Here is a 21,042-nt window from a genome sequence, read left to right as displayed (position 1 = left end):
CCCCCTCTCGGGCCCCAGCTCCTGGAACACGGCAAAAATCCAGCTTCATCCTGTTTCAGCCAGGAAGTGGGTGCAGCTCCCTGAACACTGTCTTGGAGTCCTAGCAAGGCTGCAGATAACCATAAAGCACGAATGTGTGCACATCTCCATGCACACTGCCTCCAGAGCCTGCCTTGCCCGGCCTTGACTGGCCCCCTTAGACCCTCTGGACTTTATGTTGTCCTCCGGAAGGGAGCAGCCTGGACACCACAGCCTCGGAAGCCCCATAGGCCTCCACTACAGGCCCCAAAGACCTGTGTTCTATGTGGCACCCTTTGCCCTCAGCTAGGGTCAGGACTGTTCACCCCGTGCCTTTACGGTGGCACCTTTTAGCATGAGCACAGATGAGTATTTGGTTCTTCCCTAAGGAGAAAAAGGCTCTATGGCTCACGTCAATCCATGTAAAGTCAAGGGACATAACCAAATCCAAACGGTGGACCTGGGCAGCCGTGCCAGGTGTGCCTCTCAGCTGTGATCTCCAGAGCAACAAGTGTACAGGGTTCCTTTTCACCAGGGCTCTGGGGGCCTCCCGGGCCCTGTATGCTTCTGGCGGGCCGTACCCCTCATTTTCCCCTCTGTGTCTCATGGCTCCCAGCAGCTCCTTTATGGTTGTCATTCCCGCCCCCCCCCCCCCCAGCTATGGCACCAAATCCAGCTGCGAATAAAAGAGACCTACCTGTTAACTGGCACATGAACCTATGCTCCTGGGCGTGGCTCTGTGGAAATCATGGTGACCCCCTCACGGAGGGCGGCTCAGAGCCCCGCCAGGTCTTTCCTGGGGAGTCCATCTCCAAAGCCCCATCTCCCATTCCCAGAGCTTTGCTGCCCCCCTGCCCTTAGAACATGGGGATCTGCCATCTGTTACTGGTTTCAAACGCTCGGGCCCCGCGTCAGCCTTGGCAGCCAGCACACCCCGCAGGCAAGGGGACGCTAGGCCCTGTGCCCTGCGGCTCCAGAGCCTCATCACACTTCACCCCACGGTGCTCTCTTGTTCCCTCCACCACCCTCAGAAGCGCCGGCATATTCCAGAGGAGTCAACAAACAAATGGAAGCAGAGGGTTAAGACAGCCATGGCGGGGGTGAAATTGGTACTCTTCTGTTTCGGGGGCAACGCAAGTCTTGACTGTTTTGCAGACGATCAAAGTCTGTTGTGTTGTCCTCAACAAACTCTGTATTTTTTTTTTCTTTAACATCCACACCCACATTTCTGTGCCTTCCCTCCACACCCATCGGGCTGTGATGTGTGTCGAGATGTCACTGCATGGCTACCATGGGTCTGTGTTGGGGGGAGTCCTGGCTTCTCTTGGAGCCCATGGAGCGCGCTCGTCATGGATGCTTGTGCCTGCTTCCTGCACTGCCCACCAACACGCATGCCACCCGCCCCTGGAATGAGTGGCATTCCCTGTCCTAATACATGCATTCCCCCCCCACCAGGCCCCCATCATTTAAAAATCCACCCCCATTCTCGAAAGATAGCGGGTTGACATCAAGCTGCTAGTCAAGGGCCCACCAGCCCAGGCCATCCCGGAGCCAGAGAGCCTTCAGGGCCCCATGTCACCACGGTGCCCCGTTGCTACGCGGCAATCGGCGTTTCAACTCGTAATGCTAGTTACCTGTTTTAGCTTGCCCTGCGCAGGAAAAATAACTATTATGGTCTGGGTGGCAGAGGGCAAGACATCCTTAAGATCTTCTAGCCTTAAAGTGAGGCTTCAGCCAGACTCAGGCTGCTCCCAGACACGGGGCTGACAGTCTAATTTAGAAAAGCATGTGGCGCTGTGATGCCCCGGACGCAGAGGAGTCACGTTTCCCAACACTAGTATTGCTGCTCTTATGTGGCATCATTCGGTAGATAATGAGACCCCAGACCCTTCCTTGGATGCTACTGTTTGCTTTCACTTGTCACCTGTGGGCGTGTTTCCGTAAAGGTGTTTCTGAGTATTTCCGTTGTCCGTGTTCACGCACACACCCGCGCGCGCGCGCACAGAGTTCTCTCCACCGCGGCAGGCCCCGCACCAGATGACCCAGCATTGTTTCATGTTGCAGACGGACAAGGTGAAGCTGACCTGGAGAGACCGGTTCCCAGCCTACTTCACCAACTTGGTCTCCATTGTCTTCATGGTGAGTTCCGGAAGGCTGAGGTGGGGAGAGATCTGGGAAGCCCATGGGGAGATGGCGTGGGGCTCACCTGGACCAGAGTCAGGCCTCAACATGACATTTGCTCTCATCCTGGGATGTGGTGTGGGGTCAGGTTTCCATAAAACAGGAAGGGGCTCGGGTTCCATGGGGACCCCAAGGGGACCCGTGTGCTCTCAGGTACGGGAGGTAACTTCGCCTGGTCCCTGAGTTACAGCTTTCACTCTGAGAGGGACTCGTTGTTCAAACCTGAAACTTCATACATGTTATTTCAGACAAAACTGAAGAGTTTTGGGGTGGTTTGGTGGTTTTTTTGTTGCTGTTGTTGTTGTTGTTGTTAAAGAAAACCATGAAATAAAAATGCACAGGCAGGACACAAGTCAGGACAGTGCTACTCAGGTGGCTAAGGGCCCGTGACTCTAGTCTTGTCGATGCTGCTGGTGTAATCAGCCAACACCCTGGCTCTCTGTGGGGATTTTAATCCCAGATTGACTGGATCTCAGCCCTGGAAGGCCTTGGCCATGTGCTAGCTGCGCTTCTGTCCTCCTCAAGAGGGCAGGGCACTGGCGGACACTGTGAAAATCACCAGCCCCTTGTCCAGCCCAAGTTAGAGTCCTGCATGGCTCCCAGCCCGGGGCCTGGTACCCAGGGGCCTGACACCTGGGGGCCTGGTGTCAGCCACCGTGAGCCAGGGCTTGAGCCGTGTCCAGCGGCCTGGGGGCCTTGCAGGGAGTCTCCCTGAGGTCTCATAATCCCGATGCCACCCCTCCTGCTGATGAGGAAACAGGCCACAGGTCAAGCCCTTCTCTCCAGGCCACCAGCCCAGACATGCTGGGCCCCGGTGCCAGTCGGCACTCTGCCCCCGGAGCCCCGCTGCTCCGTGCAAACTCCACGGGAGGTGGGGGCTTGTCTTTCTTTGCCCTCATGGATGAATGGGCCACAGCTCTGTCTTCCACCCACCCCAGGAGGTTCATTCACTGAGCACATATTGGTTGAGCACCTGCTATGCGCTGTCCCCTCCGTGGTCCTGGTCTTGGGACCACCGGGTGAACCCACCAGCCAGAGCCCCACAGCCCTTTTAACCCAGAAGGGGCTTTGCCCGCAGGAGACAGGACTGCCAGAGGTCTTGCCCCTCGTGGGGACCCACCCGTCCTCTGGCAGGAGGCAGGGGTCACCCTCCTCCCTGAGTCACCCTGCGGGCCGGCCGCCCGTCTGCACCTCCACGCGCTGGCACAAGGCTGCCTTGGAGGCCAGGGCGGTGCCTTCCCCTGGGAGGGGCCACTTGGCAGCAGCGAGGGAGTTTCCAAGGAAAGCCCTCATTCCCGGAGCTGGCCAGGGAGTGTGGTCAGGGTGTGGCGTGGGCTGCCGGAGCTTCCTGAGCGGGGTGTGGTCCCCGTCGGGCACCCACAGATGTGTGCAGAAGTGGAACTACCAGCCCAAAGTAGAAAATAGGAGCTTTCCTAGATTTCTGACAGCTGCAGACTCCCCGGGGGCTGAGCCAGCCACAGCCTTTCCAAGCTGTGACCTGAGACATACAGCGCAGCCCGCGCCACTGCAGGAGTGTCCTGGGAGCCGTGAGGGACCATCCTAGCAGGGCACGGCCTGCCCTCCGCACCCCGAGTGGGAGGAAGGGACATGGGTCACACAGGGGAATGGAAGGGCACGGAGCGTGGCCCGCAGGTGGAGTCAGGCGTGGGTGACAGCCGGGCACAGCCCCCCTCCCTCCTCAGTGCATCCTGGGGGTTGGGATCTCCCTACATCCACACGCAGTGCAGGACAGCGTGAGGACAGGGTCGTCTCCGGTGAGTTAGGGCCTTTGAGGAAAAGGAAGAGAAACCCAAGCAGACAGACCACCCCACACATAATAAACTCACTATCCTAGCCAGCGCCCACCCCAGTCTCCCAGGCAGCCAGCGGCCCGAGTTTTATGGAATGTTCTGGTCCCTCAGAGGGTTTGCCCAGATGACCCACAAGCCAGGTGTGTGGGTGGCTCATGGAGATGTTGAGAGAAGCATCCCAAACTGTCCCAGCCAGGCCTGCAGCACTGCCCCCCCGTGGGTCGGACTGCCCCCCGCCCACCCTCCTCTGGGCAGCACTGCTTCCACTCAGGCCACCCACGTTATGGGGAGAAGCCCTCTCCCCCAGAGTTGGCCTGGCTCACACCAGCCAGGCCAGCCCTTTGGGTTCAGCCCCCTTGTGCCCTGTTGGGGTCAATGGGCAGGAAAGAAGGTGTGGTGCCCTGGGGCAGGTGGCAGCAGAGATCTCCTGAGTGTCAGGCTCAGTGGGCTCACCTGGACAATCTCAGCTCCTGAGCTGGGTGACCTGGCCTGGTGAGTTAACCTCTCTGAACTTCAGCGTCCTCTTCCATAAAACAGAAACCAACCTCTCATTCATCCATCTATGAGGATTTAGCACCACAGATCCCTGACGTTGAGGGAGTGACAAGAGCTCAGCTGTGTTGAAGCCAAACTGCTGCAGGCTGGGCAGGAGCTGGGCTGGGGAGATGGAGGGGCTGGGGTCTGATGGGACCTGACGGCCCTCCTCGCTCTGCAGATTGCAGTGACCTTTGCCATCGTCCTGGGAGTCATCATCTACAGGATCTCCACGGCCGCTGCCTTAGCCATGAACTCCTCCCCGTCCGTGCGGTCCAACATCCGGGTCACCGTCACAGCCACTGCTGTCATCATCAACCTGGTGGTCATCATCCTGCTGGACGAGGTCTACGGGTGCATAGCCCGGTGGCTCACCAAGATCGGTGAGTGCGCATCCCAGGGAGACCATGGCCACCTTCCTGCTGCAGGGCCCTGGGCTGGTCACTGGGCTGGTCACTTACCTCCTCTGAGCTTCATCCCATGAGAGTGGAGTAAAGGGTCACATGCATCTTGCTCTTCCTAGAGGTTCCAAAGACGGAGAAGAGCTTCGAGGAGAGGCTAATCTTCAAAGCTTTCCTGCTAAAGTTCGTGAATTCCTACACTCCTATCTTTTACGTGGCTTTCTTCAAAGGCAGGTAGGGATGTCAGTTACTGAAACTCACTGCCTTTCCCACCGTGTTCCTTCGGTTCCATAGAAGGCTCTCCACCCGTCTCCCTGCAGGTGGGAGGCCCTGGGCCCAGGGCAGAGCTTGTGGTATGGATCCCACTGCCCCTGAGTTCATGGAGAGGCCTGGCATCTATGGTGGGACCAGAGCAATGGGGACCCCAGACAGTGGGGACCCAGGGCAGCAGGACTTCAAACAGTGGGGACCCAAGGCAGCAGGGCCCCTGACTGTGGGGACCCCAGGGCAGCAGGACCCAGGGCAGCAGGACCCCGGACAGTGGGAACGCAGAGCAGCAGGACCCTGGACAATGGAGACCTCAGACAATAGGACCTCAGACAGCAGGACCCTAGACAACAAGGACTCCAGACAGCAGGGCCACAGGCAGAAGGGACCCCAGACAGCAAGGACCCCAAACAGCAAGGTTCCGGGCAGCAGGGGCCCCAGAAGCAGGGACCCCAGGCAACAGGGACCCCAGACAGCAGGGCCCCAGGCAGTAGGGCCCCAGACAACAGGGACCCCAGACAGCAGGGCCCCAGGCAGCAGGGGCCTCAGGCAGCAGGGACCCCAGACAGCAGGGCCTCAGGGCAGCAGGGACCCCAGACAGCAGGGCCTCAGGGCAGCAGGGACCCCAGACAGCAGGGCCCCAGGCAGCAGGGACCCCAGACAGCAGGGCCCCAGGCAGTAGGGCCCCAGACAGCAGGGACCCCAGACAGCAGGGCCTCAGGGCAGCAGGGACCCCAGACAGCAGGGCCCCAGGCAGCAGGGACCCCAGACAGCAAGGACCTCAGACAGCAGGGACCCAGACAGCAGGGACCCCAGACAGCAGGGCCCCAGGCAGTAGGGCCCCAGACAGCAAGGACCTCAGACAGCAGGGACCCAGACAGCAGGGACCCCAGACAGCAGGGCCCCGGGCAGCAGGGCCCCAGACAGCAGGGACCCCAGACAGCAAGGCCCCGGGCAGCAGGGGCCCCAGAAGCAGGGACCCCAGGCAACAGGGACCCCAGACAGCAGGGACCCCAGACCGCAGGGCCCCAGGCAGTAGGGCCACAGGGCAGCAGGGACCCCAGACAGCAGGGCCCCGGGCAGCAGGGCCCCAGACAGCAGAGACCCCAGACAGCAGGGCCCCAGGCAGCGAGCTCCAGGAGCTCCCACAGTAGGGCAAGGTGGCTCACGGGGGTCGGGGCCACAGGTGCAGGTGGAAAGAGCACAGCCACAGCCAGCTTGGTGCTTCCCGGCTGGTGCAGGGGTACACTCCACGCCTGGACCTCCTATAACGCCTCTGGAGTTTGAGAGTCTGTGGAAGGTGCTACCACAGCACACCCCAGGGGTCGTGGCTCAGCTGCCAGAGCCTGTGGGCCACTCGAGGCGGGCTGCAGCCCTGCCCCAGTCTCCCCGCGCCAACCCTTCCCTGCCACTGCCCCCACTCGTTGCAGGTTCGTCGGGCGCCCAGGCGACTATGTCTACATTTTCCGTTCTTTCCGGATGGAGGAGGTAAGAGCGTGTCCTGTGCTGCTTTCCCAGTCCGTCCACACAGCAGACCCGGTGCAAGCAGATGTTATTGAGCAGCATTTCCCTCCTTTTCTGCTGCCCCGCCGCTGGGGCTCTGATCTTATTTGATGCATCCACATAGGGTCAACCTAAAAGAAGAAAGTCTTTTCAGAGTCCCCAAAGCAAAAGAATAATACCCGTTTGGAGTTTTTTCCTTTTTCTATGAGATGCCGAATGTTTTTCTCTTTGGTTAACGTGGATTAATGAGGACTAAACAGAGCTCAGCTTCATTCTGTGACCTTAACGTAGAAATGCCCACCTCTCTCCCCCTGAATCGGTGCTGGTGAGTTTTGGCTTCTGCTCAGCTCCTCCAGCCACTGTGGGGCTGGTGAGCGTGCCGGCCCCTGGACCTGCTCCAGCAGCTCCGTTGGAGCAAGCGGAGCTTCAAGGCTGCCGGGGGCTCAGGTCTCAGGAGCAGGGACCCTGGTCAGCGTTTCCAACAGCCAGGATGAATCAGCTTACTAGAAAACAAGGGGTGGGTCTTCTGATAAAGACCATGTGAAATGGGGTAGAGAGGATTGGAGTGGGCTTCAGGTACAAGGTGATCTGGCTGCCTGGAGCACAGCCAAGGGGTTCAAGCCCCTGAGTACCAGCCCCCGAACATCCCAAGTCATGGGCCTCACCCACAGTGACAGATGTTTGCAAAAAGCCCATGAAGTGCTCTTGCGTTGTAGGATTTTGGCCTTTCCGTAAATGATGCCATGCCAAATTCTTTAATGGTTGGAGAAATTGGGGAAATGCCTTTGTAAAAAGGAATAAAGCAAAGGAAATAATTTTTTTTAATGAAATGATGGCCCTCCGACATATGACCTGTGATAACAGTATAAAAAGTCTTGTTCTGGGCCCGTAGAGGGGTCAGCTATGCCCCAGAGGGTCACCTGGAGCCCCTTGAGCTCCCTTCATTTGGGCAGGTTACACTTCTGGTCTATCACATGCCTGCCCATCACCAGCCTCAGGCAGGGGGTGCAAGCCCACTGAGGACAGGGACATTAGGCCTCAGAGGGGTGGCCAGCTGCCTCACCACGTGTTTTCCCCAACAGCACAGCCCACAGGCTGCCACGGCCGTGCAGGGCCTGCAGATAGGCAGCAGTGCATGGGAACGGTCCTGGCCCTGGGGGATGAGGAGGTGGAGGAGGAGGAGCCCCTAAGTCCAGCCCCATCAGTGCCCACTCCCTGACAGTGCGTCCCTCCCCACGCCATATTCCAGCCCTGACAGCCTGGAGACAAGGTGCATTAGCTTCCTGGGCCCGCTGTAACAAAATAGTCTAGAGACAGGTATCCTGGGATGGTTCTGAGGCCAGAAGTCCAAAACCAAGAAGCCAGCAGGGCTGTGCTCCCCTCGAAGTCTCAGGGGAGGGTCCTTCAGGCCTGGCTCCTGGCTTCTGGGGGCTCCCGGCATCCTGGTGTGCCTTGCTTCTGACCGGATCCCTCCAGCCTCTGCCTCTGTCCTTATATGGCCTCCTCTCCTCTGTGTCTTGTGTGTCTTCTCTTCTTATGAGGACATCGGCCACTCCCTCGGGGCCCACCCTGTTCCAATATGACCTCAGCTTAACTTGGCCACACCTGCAAAGACCCTTTTCCGACTAAGGTCATGTCCTGTAGTACCAGGGGTTAGGATGGAGATGTGTCTTTGTGGGGGACGCATTCAGCCCACAGCACAAGGGCTGAGCTCCCCTTGCCAGGGGCTAGGGTCACCTCTCCAGACGTCCACAATGGGCGGGGCAGGGGTTTGATATACCTGTTGTCTATCCCACAGTGCGCCCCGGGGGGCTGCCTGATGGAGCTCTGTATCCAGCTCAGCATCATCATGCTGGGCAAGCAGCTCATCCAGAACAACCTGTTTGAGATTGGCATCCCGTGAGTAACGTCCGGCCTGGGGGCCAAGGGGAGCAAGGGGGAGATGGGGCCCTGGGGCGCCCGGAGAGTGGTACTCTGGGTGACAGGTGTTGTGGGACCTGGGCCAGATGGGGCACAGGAGCAGAGACGGGGTGAGGACAGAGGGGAAGGCAGGGCATAGCCACCCCATGGTGGACAAGGAGAGGATGGGGGCCCAGATGTGGCCCTGCTCCGCCACAGGCTGAGGCCTCGGGGTGCTGACAGGTACCCTCGAACACGCATGCCGGCCCCTGTGGCCAGTAGATGGAGCATCTAGAGGTTCAGCGTCCTTACCTTGTGCCCTTTGAGGTCCATGTCATGTTCCCCCTGCAAGGCAGCCCTCCCTCTGGAATCAGGGACGTGTGGGATGATTTTCTGTGATCTGCTCCCTGCCTCCTGCCCACAGCGTCTGCTGGGGCACAGCTCAGCCCTGACCCTGTTTGCCCTCCCTGCACCTGTCTCCTTGTGTCAAAAACCAAGATAACACTTGACCCCTGACCCTGCAGGGGAAGGGCTCAGGCAATCAGTGACAGAGAAGCCCTGGCTTGGCTCAGAGAATTAGAAACACCAGTTTGGAGGTGACAGTCCTTAGCGCCCAAACCCATCTTCCCGACACCTAACTGAAGCGACCTCATGTTTCCCTCAGGAAAATGAAGAAGTTCATCCGCTATCTGAGGCTGAGGCGCCAGAGTCCCTCTGACCATGATGAGTACGTGAAGCGGAAGCAGCGCTACGAGGTGGACTACACACTGGAGCCCTTTGCGGGCCTCACCCCAGAGTACATGGAGATGAGTGAGTGGTGGTCGGTGGGGTCCCGTCCTCGGGGCTGGTGCACAGGGCAGGTGCTCGGGAGGTACCCAGGAATGGAGCCTTGTCTCCAGCAGCTGTGTCACTGGGCAGGAGGATGCCCAGAGGTGGCATGTGACTCTCAGTGGGGTGCACTAGTGAAGCAGAGGAAAAAACAGGTGCAGCTCACACGGCCCCCTGGAGCCCCCCAACCCCACCTCCTCCCTCTCCTCACCTCCTCCTGCCATTCCAGCCACACTGGCCTCCGTGCTGTTACCCAAACACCCAGAGTTCATACCTGCCACAGGGCCTTTGCACTAGCTGTGCCCTGCCTGGAATGCTCTCCTCCTAATACCTGCATGACTCACTCTCTCCCTTTCTCCAGAGCTGTGCTCAGGATGTCCTCCACCGCGGGGTCTCCCTGACCACAGCGTTTCAAAGGAGCAGCCCCTCCCCTGTACCACTGTGACCCTCTGCTTTTCCCCCTGCTCCGATTCTCATCACCAGCCACCATCTATAGAACGTAGAATAGATCCAAGTGTATCGTGGGTTCTCAGTACATGTTTGCAGAGTGAACAGACACGTGAATAGACACGTGCAGAGGGATCCCAACATGTAGGGCCCCCCAGCCTCCAGGGACAGCGCATTTTAAATGCCAGCTCTGGAGCCCACTCCTGGTCTGTGCAGGGTGGGACCTGGGACCTTGCACTTTTAGCAAACACTTGAGCAAACCACGGACAGCTCTGAGTGTCGAGGGGCAGGGTGGCCCCATGAGCACGTCCCTCCTGCTGGCCCAGCAGGTCCGTAGAAGTCACAGCGTCCCAGATAATTGTTCCAGAGCACCTTGCTGTTGACTCAGGAGGAAAAAACTCTTAAGGCCTTGAGAAATGGAAACAGTGCTGTGTTCAGATGACATTGTTTTCTCCTGGGATAAAATCCAAGGTGAATGGGAGGTGGGCGGGTAGCCCCCTCACCCCCGTGGACCCCCGAGGACCTGCTCCCTCCCAGGCTGTGTGGTGTCACCCTGGGATCCAGGAGGAGGGCCCCCCCACCCCGCCTGCCTGAGGCCAGTGGGACGACAGGCACCCAGATGGATGCTTCCCCAGACGACCATTTCTGCAGCAGCTGGAGGCTGTGCCCACATTCCTGCTGGGCGTGGTGAGACCCCTGGGACAGGCCCCTGCCCACGCAGGGCATAGCCCACCCTGTGATGCACGCTGCACCCTGCCGCTAGCACGTTCTCCGCCGCGCCCACTGCTGGTCTCCTCCTTGAGGACCGACTCTACTGGGCGCCTGGAGCACACAGTGCCTGAGACTGAAGAGGAGGGTAGCTGTGGAGCCCCCCGCCCTGCCTCTGAGCCTGTCCACACAAGAGTCAGCGTCACTCGATGTGAGGACCCCACAGCCTCAGGCCTCAGTGGCCCCCGAGGAGCCCACAGCCGAGCTTATCCGAATCTCCGTCCCCCCACAAAGCCGTCTTCAGACAAGACTGTGTCCATGGAAGCAGCCCCCGGAGGCCCACGAGGCCCGCGGGGCGAGCGGGAAGCCAGCATCCCCGCTCCCATATGGAGGCTCCCACGGAGCCCCACTGGCGGCTCTAACAATGGCCACACTCAGCCTGCCAGGCACACGGTGACATTCTGTCCGCTTCCTTGTTTACCACCTGGCAGCGGGAGCCCCGGGACAGACTGTACGGTTCCTGAACCAGCCTCCCCCATGTGGTTCTGCTCAGCAACCTTTACCTGACCTCTCCCGGGAGCCGGCTCTGTGCTTCCCGCAGCATCCAAGGCCCGAGCCCCGGTGCCAGCCTGGTGATGATGAGAATTGTCCAAGAGGGGACAGGTTGTTCTGGACAGTGGGCCCCGCATGGCTCCGAGGAGCCCGACAGAAGGGGTCGATGGGGGCTCTTGGACACCCAGTGAGGCTGGCGGGATCCCTGCATCCCAGGAACCTCCAACTGCTCGGGCACAGGAGCCCCGCCCAGGGCCCTTGCCGGCCCCACGTGGGGTCGCCGAGGCTGAGGCTTCGTGCTCACGGGGGCCGTCTCCCCACCTCTGATGATGGTCTAAGATTAGATGTATGATAAGTGACTACATGCTCATTGTTCAGGAGTCAATGCTGGGGTTGAGAACAAAATTTGGAACCTTCCCCACAGCCCCCCTTTGGCCCTGGGTCACCTGGTGTCTCGGCAGGTGCATCCCGGGGCTACTCTTATAAAGGTGCAGAGGGCGTGTCAGATGCAGGAAGCCAGCCAGACCCCACCCGGCTCGTGTGTTCAGCTTATGGTGGGGTGTGGGGTCCCCGCCATGGGGTCTCGCCCTGGGTCCTACTGTGGGGCCTCGCCCTGGGGCACAGCGGCGTCCTGACCATCCCACTCTCCTTGCAGTCATCCAGTTTGGCTTTGTCACCTTGTTCGTCGCGTCCTTCCCCCTGGCCCCGCTGTTCGCACTGCTGAATAACATCATCGAGATCCGCCTGGACGCCAAAAAGTTCATCACCGAGCTCCGAAGGCCAGTGGCTGTCAGAGCCAAAGACATCGGTGAGTGAGTCTCAGGAACGGGCTCTGAGCACACACTGGGTTCGATGGGGGTGTCCTGCTCCCCAGAAGCTCAATCCAGAGCCAGCAGACTGAGATCGGGCACGGGATCCCCACGGGCTCCTTCACACCCCCACCCCAACATCTCCATCCTGAGAGAACATTCTGGAAAGCATCAGTGTCATAGGTATCTGAATATCTCAACAGCCACCTACACGAGGGGTCCCCGAGGTGCACGTGCTCTCAGAGGTCCTCAGCACCCCACCCCGGCCTGTCCGGGTGGCCCAAGAGCTCTCAGAGCTGACGTCTGGGAGGCCAGTGTTCAAGACTGAGCGGGTTCCTTTCCATGCGCATATCACGCAGTCATTCAACGTCCATGAACAGGAAAGGGAGGAGAAAGGAGCCCTCCCAGCAGCGCAGGATGAGCGCGGTGTGGCTTGGCCGGAGGGTCAGGGCCAAGGGGGTTCCAGCCCCCATGAGTGAGGGCTTCCTCATCATCCCGCAGGTGAGGTGGGGATGAGGGTCAGTGCACTCACGGGGAGCGTGACCGCTAACCTTCTGGTAGTCAGAGGTGTCCCCAGAGAGGATGAGCATCTCAAAGTGAGTCCACTTACTTAAACCAGGACCCAGTTTTCCAGGTGAAAGCAAAAAAGTTTCTATTTTATCCCGAAATGAGATGGGGAAATACGTCGGTTTGAAGTCCTACTTGACACGATTTTAGTTAGAACAGCCCATCCCCACTCGTCGGTGGAAGAAACAAAGATGGAATGACGTGTTAGGCGCATTATTTGTCCTCCTCCCAAGACGCGGACAGGATGCCAGGGTGATAGGGCGTCAGCAGGGCAGATGTCATCTGGCTGAGAGGTGGGGGCTTCTCCCACCCTTGGCGCTGGCTCCTCCTCATCAGAAATGCCCCTCGGCCATCCCTCCCTGCCTGTGATCGTGGGGCTGCTCAGGCCATGCCTGCCCTGGCCCCTGGTGGCCCTGGTGGCCCGGCCCTGCTCACCACCCTCCAGCGCCGCCTCCAGAGAGCATGGGCTCCAGTGTCTCCCAGTTGTGCACTCTCCAGGGTTAAAACTGTCTGAAAGTGTCATTGGCCACGTGTCGCACGTGTCTGTGCTTCTCTCTGGCTCCCTGCAGCCAGGGTTTGCATCGTGGCATCTGTGGGGACTCCTTCAGGGCCTGGCTTTAGGGCGGGCCAGAAACCTTGGGGCTCCCTAGGGAGAGGTCAGAGCTGGGGCTCAAATATACAGGTCCGTCTGTCTCCTGTCTGTCACCCGTCTGGACAGCCCAGACAGTCGGCAGAGACTCAGCCAACAGATGCCCTCCCAGCTGAACATCCCCGTAAGATTTTGCTTGTGATAAAGCCCCCGAACTAATTGGCCTCTGATATCCCTTCTAGCCGGGTCCTACTCAGCCCTGGCTGTGGGGTGAGCCCCTTGCCCCGCACACCACACTCCAGGGTTTGCTGCTGTCCCAGGTCAGAGCTCAGCTCGGGGTCTCTGTGCAGGACCGGAATAAACATCATGGTTTCCGTGGGCCGGGAGGATCCTTCTCACCATCACTCTCAGGCTGAGTGTCCTGAGTTTGGGCCACAGGCCACATTCACAAATCCTCTCTCCAGGTGAAGATGGCATTGCACGCAGCTCCTATAAGCTTGTCACTCCCTGCTCTCAGGGTGAACCCCAGAGGACCGTGGCTGGCCTCAGTCACTTCCTGGGACTTTCAAAGTCAAGCCCTCCGAAGTCCTCCGAAGAAGGAGGAGGAGGACTTGACTCTAGAGGAGGTTTAGGCAAATCCTCGCTCCCATTTTCCCAATGGGAAGACCGAGGCCCGGTGGTGACCAGGGCTGAGCTGGACCCGGAGACCCCAAGCAGCCCCCCACCGCCCACTCGGGGTCACCCATTCCTGCAACACCTCCACGACAAGAGGGTTTGCCCAGAAAAGCTTACAGTGCACACCAGAGACCCGACAGGAAGCGGGTGGCCGGGGCAGCCGGCCAGGCACTCCCCGGACAGCCCTTGGGGATTCTGGAACCCCGTGCCCAGTGGCAGTAAAGACGAGAGTGTGTCACTTCTCCTTGACAAAGGCCTGATTCTCCGGCGCCCAGAGGCCCTAGGCGAGTCCGCCGTGGGTGGGTGTTTGCTTTGGCATCCTTTGCTTGGCAGAGACCTGCTTCCCCTGCGCCTCGTCCTGAAACCAGCAAACGCCCCCCCAGGGCAGAGGGGAGCGCCCCAGGCACCTCCCAGCCCCCTGCACCTGTCACGGGCGTCGTCCTTCCTAACCCGGTGAGGCCAGGACGCGCATCTGCCCGCATCTGCCTTCTTCTGCCCATGGCGCCCCTTCTTTCCCGGTTCTTGTGGGTCAGCTGCATGCTTCCTGGTTCCTGTCTGGTTGGTTGGAGGCATAATCTGCCTTTCTTTCACTGTAACCTTTCCTTGAACAGGCCTTTGTATTGCTCCCATGATCCGTGTGGCCCCAAGGGGACACAGGGCCCCCGTGGCTGCACCCAGGGCGCCAGGGGCAGCTGGGAGGGGAGGAGTGGCGGGTCACAGCGGGGACCCAGCTCCTTGCCAGTGGGAACCGGGCTGCCGCTTCCCAGCCCTGACCTCTGACAGCAGATGAACCTGCTTCCTGCTCTCAGGCCTACGCTTCTGAGCCTTCACGGTGAGCTGCCTCTGCCTGCGTGCAGCTCCTGCACATTGCGGTGGTCGGGCGAGATGAAATACCTTCCTGTCTCGTTCTTGGAAATGGAGCTTGGCATCCCCTGGGACAGCAGGGATGTCTTGAAGAGGAACACAGGTCCCCCTGCCTTCAAGATTCTCCTAAAGGAAGCCTGAAGGTTTTCCTCTTGTACCTGGGGTTCATCGGCACATGACGTGCTCTGCAGTGTGCATCCTAACAACCCAGCGAGAGTCAAGACCCCGAAAGAGGCTGAGCCTGTGGGCTGGGGCTGGGGTCCTGGTTTTGCATTTTTCGAACAAGACCCCATGATTCTGGGGTGCAGTGCCACAGGGGATCTCGGGCCCTGGACATATGGACCTCCTGGGACCTGTATGTTGGGCTCCGTCCACGGCTCTGGAAAGCTCTCCAGCCCAGACCCCTTCCCGACCTGGTCCTCTCACTTCACAGGCTCACCTCCCTCAACCCATTGGCCTGTTACCTGGGCAGGCTGAAGACCCGTTTTATTTCCTCGAGCTGTGCTCAAGGGGGCACTGCCTCCCCCAGAGCTCCCTCTGCCCTGACACTTGACCTTCAGTGGGCTTACCCATTCCTTGGGCCCCAACTCGGAGATGTCACACTCAGACCCCGCAGGGCCAGGCAGGCCAGGTGATGAGTGAGTGGGATGCCCAAGGACTGCTCTCATGCCACAGGCCATGTGGACCCCCCATCCTCCTGGACACATCCTCCCCTGTGTGCAGGGATCTGGACTGGGATCTTTCTCTAGTGGCTCCATCCCAGTTGCAGAGAACAGAACTGCAGTGCACAGCACGGCCTGGAGAGGGTATCACCATAGCCATGGAGTCACGCCAGCCCTGTCAACGGGAGTGAGGCTCTTTCTGAAGCACCAAGTCCAGATTTTAAAAAATACATCATCCTGATTTGTAGACCAGTCAGTATTTCTAAGCAGCAAGCAGCCAAGCTCTACAAACACCCAGGACCTCGGATGTGGCCCAAGGGCTGTCATCTTGCAACCCCTGCTCTGGTGCAAACAGTCTGGTTGGAAAGGGCTTTTTACGCTCTCACAGTAGCTTAGCAAATGTCGACCCAGCAGTGCCAAGCCCCAGGGGCCAGACCACACAAGACCCAGGAGAGAAGCAAGGATGTGCAGTTCACAGCCTTCCAGGGAGCTTGGAGGCCGCAGAGAGGCTCCCAGCCCTGAGCAGCCCAATAGGAAGCGCAGAAAAGCCGACCTTGTAAGGAAGCATCCCCCCTGCTAGGGCCATCGCCAACTCTCTTGCATCCCCAATGGCTCTCTTGAGGGGAGCCAGACGGAGTGAGTGGACCCGGTGCCAGAGTGACTGCCCACACTCTTGCAGCAGGATAGAGGATTGAGAACCACTGCTCTTGTGGGGAAGGTCGAACAGAACCGGTGGCTCAGGTCCTGGCTCCATCGGGTGGCAGGGCTGCCCATGGGAGGAGGCAGGGAGGCCACTCTTGCTTCCTGCACATCCTGGCAGAGATGGGGAGGCTGCGGCCTCCACTTTCGGGCCTCGTGGGCCTGTACTCTTGCTGTCTTTGCAGATTCAGTCCCCAGTAGCTCCCCAGGGCTCCCTGCCAGGGCAGAAGTGCCCATATGTAGCCCCCCCTCCCCTGCGGTGGTCTCCATCCTGATAGAGGAACCCCACCCTGCCACACTCTTCCATAAAGACACTAATAACAGGCCTTTGTTGCTGCCCACCCTTTCTGGGAAGTGCTGGTTATCCCCACCTCAGATGGGCCCAGGGCAGAGAGAGACCACCCAGTGCAGGGCTCTGAGCCCAACTACTGCCCAGGACGTGTGGCTGGCCTGATAGGGCCCAGCCAGGCTGGACGGGGTCAGGCAGGGGCCCTAACAGGCCAGGCCTGCTCTGGACCTCAGATAAGGCACTTCCTCCCTGGGCCCTGCTACCCTCGTTCTGCTGGGGAGGCCAGGGGAGGGCCACACATTTGTCTGGGTGCCGTGCAGTGAGCCTTCTGCTCATGGTAATTAGGTGCAGTGCTAGACCTCGGGGCAGCATACATGGGGTCACCCCATAGGAAGTGTTTTGCACCTCATCACTGTCAGGTCATTATACTCAGGTTGTGACCTCAGCCTCACAGCCAGGCATCCTGGCAATGCTCTTTGACCCCAACCCTACATTTTAGGGCCTGTCCTTCTGGCACCGGAGCTATGTAGCAGGTTATAAGACACGGAAACTTCATGGGTTTGGTCTCCATTTACCCTTACATGGACCCTCTGGGTTAGGAGCTGCATCCAAATTGAATCTTTGTCTCTCCAGAGGGAAAGGTTCCATCTAAGCCAGCTAGTAGCGCGAACAGGTTCACGGGAGAGGGTTCAGGACCACTCAGGGAGCCGCTGATGTAAAACACCTCCTTTAGAAGCTACAGTTTGCCTACAAACTGCTGCTGAGCTGGTACAAGCCGAGGCCCTGTCATCACCCAGGACCCACCCACCCCCAACCCCGAGCTCCAGAACATCTCCTTATTACCTTGTATCTGACCCCCGGGGAGGGGACCAAACTGGCCCTGCTCACCTGAGAGCCAGGTGCAAGAGCCGTCTTGAAACTGTGCTTCTCTTCTCCCCCAGGAATCTGGTACAATATTCTCAGAGGCGTCGGGAAGCTCGCGGTCATCATCAACGTAAGTGACATCGGGGGAGTGGGCCTCTGCTGGATGGATGTGCTGGCTGGGCTGCCACATGGTTGGGCTGCGCCTTCCAGGGAAGCTTCTGTGCAGCCCCAGGCTGGTGGAAGCATCCCCTGTTCAGACATGTCCCTTGGTCCTATGGAAGGGTTGGGACGAGCTGTGGGTGGGAACAGCAAATTCTCCTTGACCTTCTGTAACCTTGAGTAAAATTCTCCACCACACCGGCCCTGGGCCCTAAGTCCACTTCCTCTCTAGAGTCCTGAGAATATACAAGAAAGAGCAAGAGAGAGGGAAAGAGACAGAAACTCCCCCCTTGCAATCATTCTGCTGTTATTTTTTAAAAGTTAGCTTTCTCCCTTTATATAAAATGCACACCTATTCCTTAAAGGTTCAGGAAGTGCAGAAACAGAGACAAGAGAGGGGAGTCTGCCAGCCTCCTCCTACGCACACGCACACGTAGCTTCCCCCACCTGCCTCCTGCCCCGGCAGCCCTCCTCCCCAGCACCTCATCCACACCTTCCTGCCACGTGGTGCCACTCTCCTGGCCTCTCCTACCCCTGAGCCTGCAGGTTTAGAGGGCAGTGGTCCCTCCGTCAGGAGAACTACCCTCTGGCTCCCTTGCAGCCCCCATCCAGGCCCATGTGACTCATCCAGGGCCTGGATCGCCCTGGGCTTAGCTGTCTAGTGGTCCCCAACACATGTTTCAAAGCCAAGGCCGAACTGCAGGCATGCGAACATTAGACAGCCCCGGAGGGCCGCAGCGCCACCGCCCTGTGACCCTCTCCCCTCCACCTGCAGGCCTTCAGGGAAGGAACTGTCATTGCCCATCGTACAGGTGAGACCACCAAGGCACAGGGAGGTTGGGTGACCTGCCCCACACCACAGGCTGCTGGGCTCCCAGTCCCAGCTCCGGTATTGACACCACACCGACTGTCCCCAAAGATGGCTCTGGAATAGGATGAGCGGAGTCAGAGCATCACCATTTACAAAGCTCTTTCCATTCCCACATTCTCTTTCAAGTACACCAGGCACACAAAGAGGTTAAGTGACTTGCCCAAGGCCACGCAGCCAGTGAGAGACAGCATTTGTCCCGTGCCTTCCTGCCCAGGGTGTCCTGTTCCCTGTACCCAGAGAACCCTCGGGCTGCCAGGAGTATCTCCACCTTTCATTTCTTCACTCAGCATTCTGCTCACCTTGGCAACTCGTGTGCAGAGTATCACATAGCCAGGGCTGCCCTGGCTCACTCGGGGTGTGTCGCCCCACCCACCCAGTTGGGGGTCTGCACTCACCCCACTGTCCCCTGATCCAGGCATTTGTCATCTCCTTCACATCCGACTTCATCCCTCGCCTGGTGTACCTCTACATGTACAGCGAGAACGGGACCATGCATGGCTTCGTCAACCACACCCTCTCCTCCTTCAACGTCAGCGACTTCCAGAATGGCACGGCCCCCAATGACCCCCTGGACCTGGGCTACGAGGTACAGATCTGCAGGTATGGCTCTCAGTTTCTCTTTTTGGAAGACACATTTGGTGGGTTCCTGGGAACACCCCAGTTCACACAAGGATTCTTTCAGGGGCAAGTCAGAGAATAGCTCAGTCTTGCTTCAAGAAAAAAAAAGTTGGGGTGGCAGTAGGACATGATTTAATAGTTCTTTTAATTAAGAAGCCATGATAGCTTCAGGCATGGCTGGACCAGGGGCCACAGTTTGCCATCAGGCCCCCGTCTGGTGCTGCCTCCCAGCCCTGAATTCCTCCGTGGTGGCATTGCGTTCTGACAGGCAGTGAGGGAATGTCTTTCTCAAGAGTCAGCCAAAGTCGGGTTGACTCTCCCTGGCCTGTCATGACCCATGTGCCCATCCCTAAATGAAGCACTGTTACCACGGTGTAAAGGCTAGACCTGGGTCATGTGCCAGGTTGTGGGGTCATGGTCAGAGAGCTAAGAGGTTCTAAGGGAGACTGGGTGCTCTGACTCGGGGAAGGGGTACTAGACGCTGGGCAGACCAACTGAGATGGTCAGACGCTCAGGGTATGCAAGGAGCACCCCAGGAAAGATGGAGGCAGAGCTGTGACCTGGCCGTTCCCTATGCATCCTCCACATATGCCAGCCTGGGTCGGGGTCTAGGAACCCAGGAGTGGCATGGTCCCTGCTGTCCAGGGCTCTGGGTGCAGATCAGTGAAAAGGGGTGATAGTAGTGGAGGGTGGGCCCCATGGGGCCGCTGAGGGGGCGGGACGAGGTAGGCAAGAGCACAGAAGTGGGAATCAGCGTGAGCTGCCCCCATCCGGCTGAGATTCAGGACACAAAGACCCCAGAGCCCGGGCAGTAACGCCCTGTGTGCGGGGAGGCCTGGTTGCTCCTACTTTACACATAGTTCCCTTAGACTTGCTTGTGTGCAGCTGTCACCTTGACCAAGTAATGGGGAGTGGGGGCACCTGCTAGTGTCTGGGGTGCCACGGCAACAACAAGCAGCTTGTGGTGACAAAACAGGCCCAAAAAGTGGGGGAACGGGCCACCCAGAGCCGCTGGAAAAGTGGAGCAGACCTGCCTGGCTCAGGTGCCCCTGACACCACCACTGGCCCTGAGTGACCCCAGCATGGTCACATAATGTTCTGTTCTGCACCAGGGCAGGGACAGCACCTGCTCTGGGACCAGGTACGGTGGGGGAAGGAATGGGTTAGAGCAGGTGCTGCAGGTAGACAGGGCGCATAACGCGGCAGGGCCTGCACCACAACCGGTTTTCCAGATCCCGCCCACCCACACGCTTCAACACGCACTTCAGTGGGCCCCCAAATCCCAGGGGAGGCCCGGAGTGATCTGCTCCCAGCTTCCATGTGGTCACCTCAGAGAGGGGACAGTGTGGGGAGCTGGAAGCGCAGGGAGGGAGCTCCAGACACCCTCCCCTGTCCTTCAGCAGATGCACTCACACCCCAAGCTGACGCAGACAGGCAGCCCCCCCCCCCCACCGCTGGGCGCCCTCCCAGGACCCTCTTTCCTGCCACAGCGCCAATGCTTTCCTGCATTGTCTCCACGGTCCACGCGGAGTGCACAGGCTTGACCTACTTTGCTAAAGGTCCATTTTAGAGGAAGAATAATTACAAACAAGGCAGGAGATATGTGGTCATTTGATTATAAATTCCCTCTGAAACGTCAGTGTTGGTAGTTACAGGGTCAGCCTCAGTTTCCAAGAACTGTTCGTTGGCTAAGGAAGCGGCTCCATCTCATGCATCAGCCCAGGGTCCTGGCCACTCATGGGGAGAGGCCAGGGAGACAGGGCCGACATTTTTAAAAACATTTTTAAAGTGTCTACTCGCTCCCCCCACCCCTGCCCTGGAGTCAGCAGACTGTGGGTCAGACCACTCCGCTCCCTGGGATCCGGGCTCCAGCCAGGCAAGATCCTGCAGGGCAGGTCTGGGAGCTCCAGGCCCTCGACAGCCGCACCCACACGAGCTGCCTCTCTCAGGAATTGGCGGCGGGAGGTGCAGCACCCAGCCCAGCCTGCGGCTGTGGGTGTGGGGAGATGCAAAACTGAGAGCTGCCGTGGCTGCTGGCTACCATTTATGCTCGTGCTGAGACGGGCACCCTCTCATCTGATCCCCAGAGCTGCCCCCAGGCAGGCGTTATCCCCAGGAGAGCTGGCAGGCTGGGTACCAGGGATAAGCAAGGAAAGAGTGAGATCATCTCTAACAGAGGTTAGTGCAGATGGTAGGAGTGGCCTCTGGGCAGGTCTGTAAGTGGGCT

General features: G+C 59.1%; 1 protein-coding gene and 1 long non-coding RNA gene across 9 annotated transcripts in view; one reads left to right on the top strand and one right to left on the bottom strand.

Moving 5' to 3' along the window:
• The window catches only part of ANO1 (anoctamin 1), an 81,436-nt gene that overhangs the window by 55,082 nt on the left and 5,312 nt on the right, over nt 1–21,042 (top strand). For 4 of the 8 annotated variants that reach the window (XM_035701958.2, XM_025451768.3, XM_025451767.3 and 1 more), the window contains 10 exons: nt 1,050–1,127; nt 2,083–2,157; nt 4,726–4,927; nt 5,068–5,179; nt 6,643–6,700; nt 8,514–8,614; nt 9,279–9,424; nt 11,805–11,957; nt 17,245–17,297; nt 18,613–18,797. In XM_035701958.2, coding sequence (XP_035557851.1) covers nt 1,050–1,127; nt 2,083–2,157; nt 4,726–4,927; nt 5,068–5,179; nt 6,643–6,700; nt 8,514–8,614; nt 9,279–9,424; nt 11,805–11,957; nt 17,245–17,297; nt 18,613–18,797 — 1,163 coding nt within the window. The remainder of the gene's footprint in view (nt 1–1,049; nt 1,128–2,082; nt 2,158–4,725; nt 4,928–5,067; nt 5,180–6,642; nt 6,701–8,513; nt 8,615–9,278; nt 9,425–11,804; nt 11,958–17,244; nt 17,298–18,612; nt 18,798–21,042) is intronic. The other 4 variants (XM_025451772.3, XM_025451771.3, XM_025451770.3 and 1 more) reach the window with 1 other exon arrangement.
• Nucleotides 6,694–21,042, bottom strand: part of LOC118351413 (uncharacterized) — a 33,443-nt gene continuing 19,094 nt past the window's right edge. The window contains exons 2-3 of the long non-coding RNA XR_004806859.2: nt 17,192–17,460; nt 6,694–6,846 (exon numbers count right to left, since the gene is read on the bottom strand). This is a non-coding gene — a long non-coding RNA (uncharacterized LOC118351413). The remainder of the gene's footprint in view (nt 6,847–17,191; nt 17,461–21,042) is intronic.

The sequence above is a fragment of the Canis lupus genome, chromosome 18 (genome assembly GCF_003254725.2).
Source record: "Canis lupus dingo isolate Sandy chromosome 18, ASM325472v2, whole genome shotgun sequence".
Lineage (NCBI taxonomy): Eukaryota > Metazoa > Chordata > Mammalia > Carnivora > Canidae > Canis > Canis lupus.
This window is presented reverse-complemented; position numbering and strand designations above follow the sequence as displayed.